The sequence below is a fragment of the Panthera tigris genome, chromosome B4, assembly GCF_018350195.1.
Source record: "Panthera tigris isolate Pti1 chromosome B4, P.tigris_Pti1_mat1.1, whole genome shotgun sequence".
NCBI lineage: Eukaryota > Metazoa > Chordata > Mammalia > Carnivora > Felidae > Panthera > Panthera tigris.
In genome coordinates, this window is record NC_056666.1 from 76,461,265 (window position 1) to 76,470,485 (window position 9,221).

The 9,221-nt window shown below is 36.0% G+C and overlaps 1 protein-coding gene across 12 annotated transcripts in view; it reads left to right on the forward strand.

The window, feature by feature from the left end:
• Positions 1-2,525, forward strand: part of LARP4 (La ribonucleoprotein 4) — a 66,650-nt gene extending 64,125 nt beyond the window's left edge. For all 12 annotated transcript variants that reach the window (XM_007073014.3, XM_015542078.2, XM_042992267.1 and 9 more), the window contains one exon: positions 115-2,525. In XM_007073014.3, coding sequence (XP_007073076.1) covers positions 115-453 — 339 coding nt within the window. In that variant the 3' untranslated portion in view covers positions 454-2,525. The remainder of the gene's footprint in view (positions 1-114) is intronic.
• The last annotated feature ends 6,696 nt before the right edge of the window (positions 2,526-9,221 follow it).

Sequence of the window (9,221 nt, forward strand, 5' to 3'; positions counted from 1 at the left end):
GAAGTTGGACGCTCAACTGACTGAACCACCCAGGTGCCCCTCACACTGTCCTTTTTGTAGCTTATTATTTAGAGAATGTGTACCATAAGTTTGTTTCTTATCTTCACTTCAAAGGAACCCCGAAAGCTAAGTTATGCTGAAGTGTGCCAGAAGCCCCCTAAAGAACCATCTCCAGTTCTTGTGCAGCCACTACGAGAACTTCGCTCCAATGTAGTGTCTCCCACCAAAAATGAAGAGAATGGAGCTCCTGAGAAGTCCATTGAGAAATCACATGAGAAGCCAGAAGCAAGGGCTAGTAAGGAATATTCTGGTTTCCGAGGCAATACCATTCCCAGGGGAGCAGCTGGAAAAATCAGGGAACAGAGACGCCAGTTTGGCCATAGGGCTATACCTCAGGGAGTGACTCGACGTAATGGCAAAGAGCAATATGTGCCACCCAGATCACCAAAGTAAAACAAACAAACTATTCAGAAACTTCTCTCTCTTCCCATTAAAACTTGAGCCGTGGCTGTATTGAACTGTTCTGGAGGGGAAGGGGTAGCCAGGAAGGAAGCAGGAGAAAAGTCTATGTCCTTAAATCATTGTGGATTTTGGAGTTGTGAGCAGTAGAATCCCAAAATTCATCTCTAAAGTGATTTTAAAATGCTGGAGGATTCCAATCAGTATAAATATATATATATATATATGTATACATATATAAAAATATAATTTTTCTATTTTTGTTTTTGATTTTAATTTGCAGAGATCTTCTGCCTAGAATCAATTTTGAGGGTTCAGATTTAGCTTGGGGAAAAAAACATATTACACATCCTTCAGTATAGGAGATGAGGGAGTGAGAGAAAATATTTTTTGAAGAAGCATTTCTGTAAAATTAGAAATTACTTTTTTTAATCTATTTAAAGTTTGGCTTGGAGAATGCCATCTCTGCCTATATGGCCTTGTGTTGCAAAGCAGATCAGTGGCTGGAGTGCCTGTTGTGGTGTGAGTGTGTGCAAGAGTGATTGAAGCCAAATCTGTTGTCATGTTAGTAAATGATTTGCAAACTGAATGTAATACTGGAGTAGATTTTTTTTTCCATTTTGAAATTCAGTCTGAACAAGCTGTTAAACTCTGATTATACTTAGAGATGTGACTATCAGTCAGCTTGATACTCAAGGAAAGAATGGGGGTTATTCAGAAAATCAAAAATATGTTTTAGATCTGAGTGGATAGGTCAAATGGACTTCAGAGGTTTAAACTGCTTTGTGATTTCCTGCCCCCCCCCATAGGAAACAGGTTTTTTTGTTACTTCATTTGTTATTCTCTGTTCTTTGACTACCCACCCCCAAAAGCAAAATAACCACCATTCTACAGAATTGTATGTTTCTAACTGCCTTGACCAGTCTAGTCAAATCATATAACTGTTTTAAATTTCCGAATTGAACATTGAAGTAGTTTATTCTTCTGTTCACGTGTTTAGAATTTTAGATCCCAGAATGGTAGGTCAGACTGACCCTGCAGTAATTTATTCGTGTGTTAAAGATGAAACATTGTAACTGATCCTTAAAGTATTAAATAGTGTAGAAGTAAAAAAAATTTTTTTTTAAACTTAATTTGGGGGCAACTTTTTTCTGTTTACAGTATATTTTATCATCTTCTTCCTTCCCTTTCTCAAAAAAAAAAAAGAAATACAGTTTGAAATTCACAGAAACAGAACCAGCAAGTCATGAGATTTTTGAGTTAAGGTGAGAAAGATAGTTGAAGAAAATTAATACATACTTTCTCAGTGAATAAAGTTGTAGCTGTCATATTAAGTAGGCAAGTTTACATGCTGGTGTTTAGAAAATGGCTAAAATATTAAAACCATGTTGCATTAATCTGTTTTAAGTCAGACCATTTTTAGAGTTCTATGTAAGGTGGGGTTTTGTTTTCTTTTTAGGGATAGTTTGTAATGGTAATAACTGTCCCTTATGTTAGTGAATTACATATGTACAAATTGAAACTGTAAATTGTGAACACTGGAAAGCACCATTGTGACATAGAATAAACATCTTAGTAATATATTAAAATGAATGTAAATGGAGGTTAAAATTACATTACTGTGAAACTCATCTTCCAACTCTAAGTTAAGCTTTGGAGATTTGTATTAGTAGGTAACTAAACACTGCACATTTCTGTACAAGCCAGAATTATCATTTCTTTGTAACTTATTATTCAGCTTGGCAGTTGCTTTTGATTTGGTGAATTGATAACATGGTATATAATATATTTAAGCAGTTTGAAACTATTCATTTCTACACACTATTTTTTAAAATCATATACTAGAATGAAACATACAATAAAACTACCTGTGCTGAAATTTGGGGGAAGTTTAGGTCCTTGAAAAAAAAAAAAAAGTATTAATAATCATTGACTACATCTATGATAAAAGTGCTTATTTTGGTTTACTTAGATAATGCTGCAGTTGGTGGAAATGATAAACATTTAAAGTGTTAACACTCTGTGAATGCCTTGGATTTAAGAGAATAAACATTTTATAAAAATCACTTGGTAAGGATTATAAACTTAATTATTGCACTTAAAATGAAACTTTACTTTTCTTACAATGTGTCACAGAAATACGCTTGTATGCTGTGTGACTTACTGTTAGTCCACCCAGCTTCCCAAAACTAAATGTTCTAACTGAAACAAAGGAAGAGTCTTCTTCTTGAAGAAAGCAACTGTGTTCTTGCTTTTTTCCCCCCAAAATGCTATTGAAAGTAGAAATTTAAAGACATAATTGTTTTTAAATTTCTTATAAAATAGTGTTTTTAATTTAATTTGCCTCATTACAGCTAATAGTTCCCAGTTTGGTGGGATGTATACGGAAGAGAGAGAGAGAGAGAGAGAGAGTGAGTGTGTGTGTGTGTGTGTGTGTGTGTGTGTGTGTGTATGATATATATATATATTCACAGTATTTAGCATTTATTTTATTACAGCAAATTTAAGGTTTGTATCTAAATGATGCCTATGAGTTGTGTGAACTTGTTTGGGGTTTTTTCCAGCAGTTCTCTGTAACTGATGCGGGTTGGGCATTTATTGTAGTTCAATTATTTATTTGGTTCTTTAGAAGGAGGAATTTAAATGTCAGTTTTTTCTCTTCATCCTTCTGACTTAACACTTCCTTGGGCTGTTGAAGGCTAAAAGTATATACAGATGATATTGAGTGCATAGTACAGTGGTTTTCTGTCATAGTTCTTACTGCATGAAGAGAATAAGAGTCACACAAGTTCATCGCTTTGCACTTCATAGAGAAGGTATACGGAGATATTGCAAACCTGTCTCTCTTTCCTATGCTGATAATTGAGGTTTTCATGATCTCTAGGGCCTGCCTGTCTCTATCAGTTTTGCAAATATAGACACTGGCATTCAAAAGAGTGATCCATCTATAACTTTATTCAACTGGATTTTGGAAGAAGATAAGATCTTTCAGTGATAAGGGTTTATTGTTGTTATGTGCTCGATTTGCATGTGATCAAATGACATGCCGATTTTTATTTTCAGTTCCTAAAATTAAGGTAGCTTGAATATTGTTTCACATTCCTTTTTAAATAACCAGGTTGGCTTTGCAAAAGGCTTAATAATAATGGAGTGTTAGCATCTGCTGGAGCAGAAAATAGTATTTAAAAGTTACTGAACACTTTCTTGAGCTTTATTAGTTACAGCCTTAATATTTAGTCTCTTGGCTTAAATATCCACTGGTTTTACTTTGACACAGTTGAACAGCACTGGGGTTAGGTCTCCTGATATTTGTGTTGGGCATGTACATTAACCCTGTTTTAAAATAACATACCCACTTTGTTTGTTTTTACAGAAAAGATAAAATGCAAAGAGGACAGTGTGTTCCTTTTGAGGATTTTTATAAATTCTTAATTATATGATGAGGTTTTTTCCCAACTTTTTATATTTCCTTACGATTTGATGGTCATTAATTTAACTTTAGGCTTTTTTGGTGTATGCTAACTTAGCTAGTCTGAGCTTCCAAGAAGATACATAGACATTTCAGTTTTTAATTAATTGAATGAGGACATTTTAAGAAGTTGAAAGAGAATTTGTTTTCAAGTTGAGAGTAAATTCTCTTTCTTTCAGAATCGTCTGATTATTAAATAATTTAAAGTTTATTTTAAAAAGTAACAACTTTTTATGAATTGTTGAGTAGACTGTTCCTAAAAAAGTACAACTCCTATGTCAACAGGCTGTGTATAAAATAAAATGGTTTTATTTTCAGTTTTTCAGCACAAAACACTGATCAGTATATATAAGGAAACATCTATATCAAGTTGGGGTTTTTTTTGTTTTTGTTTTTTTTTGCCTGATTTACATGTCTTTTGAGTGACCCCTGTCAAATGTCGGGGCCAGGGATCAGAACCAGTTAGACGGCTTCTGTTTTGTCCATTGCTTAGGTTTGTTCCTGTTGTCCAAACTGCTCCCTCCCCCCAACCCCCCCCCCAAAAAAAAGATGGTGTGACACATGCTCATGCATACTATGTTAAAATGAGTACATCCTTGTATTTGTATTTTTGTTTTCAACATTGCCAAGGTGCTACGGGAAATTAAAGTAACACAAAATTAGAAAAAATAAAATTATTTAAAAGCAGAACTGGTTTCCTTTTCTCCAGGTGGTTTATGTCTAATGACTGCTTGTGTTTATTTTTCCTTAATTTTATATGTTGCCCACTCTCTAGTTCCATCATTATTCTGGTCTCAGCTCTTTTTTTGGGGGTGGGGTTGGTTTGGTTTGGGGGAGTGGGGTATCGGCTGTGTGAAACACCATCTGCAAAGTGAGGGAAGAGAGAAGATTCAGCTTTATGATCCTAGGGTTTTCTTACATTCTTTTACTGTCAGAAGCAGATGTTGATGGGGCGGGGGGGAGGGGGGGGTGGGTAGAACCAAGGGCAATGTGAGGTTTAAGGATTTTGCTTTCATGAGGCAGATTATAGCCTGACCTGAGTATGTAGATTCTAGGCTTTAAACTTTTTATTTCTAAGAGAAAACCTTTAGTTTATCTTTAGCTCTTCACCACACCTTTGCTTTGTATCAAACTCTAGATAGAGCTAAATGATTTGGGGGGCTTTTTAAAGGGAAAGTTCACTGGAGAATTTAAATCTTTTAATCTGACTTTAAAACTATGTTAAGGCAATAATGGAAGAAAAAGGCAAAGATGGAAAAGCTGAGAGAATCTCTGGCTCTAAAACAGCTGATTATTGTAAAAATGTGAAAACCCAGCATTTCTTTTTTAAGTTTATTTATTTGGAAAGAGAGTGCCTGCAGAGTGTAGGGAGGGGCAGAGAGGGGGGGTTGGGTAGAAAGAATCCCAAACAGGCTCCATCCACACTGTCAGCACAGAGCCCAATTTGGGGCTTGAACTCACAAACTGTGAGATGACCTGAGCCTTTTGAAACCAGGAGCCGGATGCCCAACCAAGTCACCCAGGTGTCCGTACCCGCCCCCCCCTTTTTAAAACATTTATTGAATATAGTACTGCTAAGAAAACACTAAAGTATTTCATAGCCATCCTGCCACAGTTTATTCTTCAATTATTAAGATGAGCATTTTTATGTAGTAAAATGCTACTTAGTAGCATTGCCCTTTAAACAGCTTTAATTTGATAATGAACAGTTAGCTTAATGAAGATAATATCAGTTAGTAAAATGTTTCCAGTAATAATAGGTTTACAAAGTTGTACATTAGCAAAGCCTTAGGGCCTTAAGTCAGTAGGTTAGTAGTTTATTTGGGCAAGAGATGGGGTGTATAATTTAAATTTCTTTATCATATCAGGACACAGTGTAATTGTGTATGCTTTTTAGTAGACTAATAACCAAATTGGTGAACTCAATTATGTAGGCTTTGTGTTGTATTTAAAATGAATGGATGTGCCAGGAGCCTTATGACTAAAATAATACATATGTAACCATGCCCTTTATATTTTAATTATGCCTTTTGGAAAATATTAATCTAAATATATATGTCTCCCAAGTTTAAATTTCAGTTATATGCCCAGAAATTTTTTGCACAGTTTAACAGTTACTGTTAAAGGATTGTGAATTTCCTTAAAACTCTGGGATAAAAACTATCGAGGGTGTTCTTAGTTTGTATGAGGGTTGATAGGATTAGGAATACACAGGAAATGATCAGCCTTCCCGGGAGGGGAAAGCATTAACTTCCAAGCTGACTCTTGATCAGTATGTGTTGGCTAGGTAGGTAAAGGGATGGGAAGCATACCGGCAAATAGTGCAAGTGAAAAAGGCAAATTCAGCATAATTGTTTGGAATGGATGGAGCATAGATTTCAGTAGCGTGTGGCAAGAGAAAAGCTGAAGAATTTCATTTGTAGATAAATCGTAACCAATCATTGTATGCTAAGAAAATGAGTTTTCACTGGATTCTGCAGGGAATGAGAACCATGAGAAAGCAGAGGGTTATGGTTAGATTTGAAGTTGAGAGCACAATTCTGGTGTCTATGTAAATAGTTTGGGATTGGGTTGTCCAGGTGAGCAGGATGTTTGGAATTAAGGGAACAGCCATTAAGATAGTGTGATAGATTAGGACAAAGATTGTCCACATCCTAATCGCCAGAACCTCTGAAAGTTACTTTATATAGCAAAAGGGATTTTGCAGCTGTGATTAACGACCTTGAAATGGGGTGATTATCCTGGATTATCCAGGTGAGCTCAATATAGTCACAAAAATAATCATAAGAGGGAGACTAGAATCAGAGTCAGTAGATGTGATGATGGAAGAGTAAAGTGATGCATCCAAGAGCCAAGAAATGCCGGCAGCTTCCAGAAGTTGGAAGAGGCGCAAGGAAAAGATTCTCTCCTGGATCCCCCAGAAGGAACCAGCCCAGGCAACACTTTGTTTTGCCCCATAAAAACTCAGATTTCTGACCTCCAGAACTATAAAAGAATAAATGTGTTCTAAACCACTAAATTAGTGGTAATTTGCTATAGCAGCAATAGGAAACTAATCAGATGGAGAGAAAGGGACAGATATGCATGCTTTTAAGGAAGTAGAATGAACAGGATCTGTGTTGTCTGGTTGGATGTGAGAATGCGGGGAAATTTTTAGGATGCCTATAAGACATGTTTGGTAAGTAACCTGACAAGTCATGAGTGACTTAAGATCAGAAGTAAGTTAAAGAATGAGAAGAGGGCTAAGTATAGAACCCTGAAAAAATGTCGAAGTTGGCACGTGTGTGTGTATAATCCCCATGTTTTGGCAAAAATGAGGAAAAATCAGTTTTATGTACTGTTACAAGAGTATAAATTGATAAAACCATTTTGGAGAGCAATTTGGCTATATTTAGAGAAAGTGACAAGCACACCTTGCAAAATCATGATTCCACTTCTGGATTATATACCCTGGGGGAACTACTGGACTTTATTCATGGACACTACAAGAATGTTGCAGCTTTTTAATTTTTTTTCCAAACAATGTGATGCTAAAAACAATGTCCATCGATATAATGTCCAATCAACTATAGTATGTCTTAATGATGGTATACTGTACATCATTTAAAATGAATGAACAGGAACAGCTCTTATGTGTCAAAAGAGCAAGTTAGATTGGCATATAGAGTTTGATACTTTTTTTAAGTCTTAAGATTACTATATATTATGGGTACATCTATTAAAAGTTAGAAAAATGTACTAATATGTTTGGAAATGACACAAGCTGCAAGATGGTGCATACCTTTTAAGTAACCATCTTTGGGAAATCAGGAGGGCGTGAGATAGAACATTAGGGATGCATGTATAGGCCTTCACATGTATCTATAATGTCTTCAAAGTTCTGAAGCAGAAATAGGTGGTGAGATGGGTAAACAGGTATAATTCTCTACACTTAAATATGTTTTCACCTGGGTGGTGAAACACCCAGCATAGAACTAGATCAAACAATCCTCAAATTTGTGTGGAACCACAAAAGGCCCTGAATAGCCAAAGCAATCTTGGAAAAGAAAAGGAAAGGTGGAGGCATCACAATTCCGGACTTCAAGTTATATTACAAATCTATATTAATCAAAACAGTATGGCTGGCACTAAAATAGACCCATAGGTCAATGAAACAGAATAGAAAATTTAAAAATAAACCCTCAATTAAATGGTCAATTAGTCTTAGACAAAGCATGGAAGAATATCCAATGGAGAAAGACAGTCTTTTCAACAAATGATGTTGGGAAAATTGGACACCAACATGCAAAAGAAAGAAACTGGACGGCTTTCTTACACCATCCACAAAAATGAGCTCAATATGGATTAAAGACCTAAATGTGAGACCTGAAACCATAAAAATCCCGGAAGAGAACATGCATGGGTAGTAACTTCTTTGACCTCAGCCATAGCAACTTTTTCCAGATATGTCTCCTGAGGCAAGAGAAACAAAAGCAAAAATAAACTACTGGGACTACATCAAAAGAAAAAGCTGCTGAACAGCGAAGGGAACAATGAACAAAACTAAAAGGTGACCTACTGAGTGGGAGAAGATATTTACAAATTACATGCCTGATAAAGGGTTAGTATCCAAAATATAAAGAACTTATAAAACCCAAAGCCCAAATAATCCAATTAAAAATGAGCAGTAGACATGAACAGACATTTCTCCAAAGAAGACATCCAGATGGCCAAGAGACACATGAAAAGATGTTCATCATCACTTACCATGAGGGAAATGCAAATCAAAAGTACAATGAAAAAAAACAAAACAAAACACAAACCCCCACCCCCTACAATGAGATATCACCTCACACCTGTCAGAATGGCTAAAATCAACAATTCAAGAAACAACAAGTGTTGGTGACAATGTGGAGAAAAATGAACTGTTTTGCACTGTTGGTGGGAATGCAAACTGGTGCAATCACTGTGGGAAACAATATGGAGGTTCCTCAAAAAATTAAAAATAGAACGACCCTGGGGCACCTGGGTGGCTCTTCCCGTTAAGTGTCTGACTTCGGCTCAGGTCATGATTTTGCAGTTTGTGAGTTCGAGCCCCACATTGGGCTCTCCACTGTCAGTGCTGAGCCCACCTCCAGTCCTCTGTCTTCCTCTCTCTCTGACACTCCCATGCTAATTCTGTCTCTCAAAAATTAAAAAACAATTTTTTTTAAGTTTAAAAAAATAAATAAAACTAAAAATAAAATAGAACTACCCTATGAGCCAACAATCATACTACTGGGTATTTACCCAAAGAATACAAAAACACTAATTC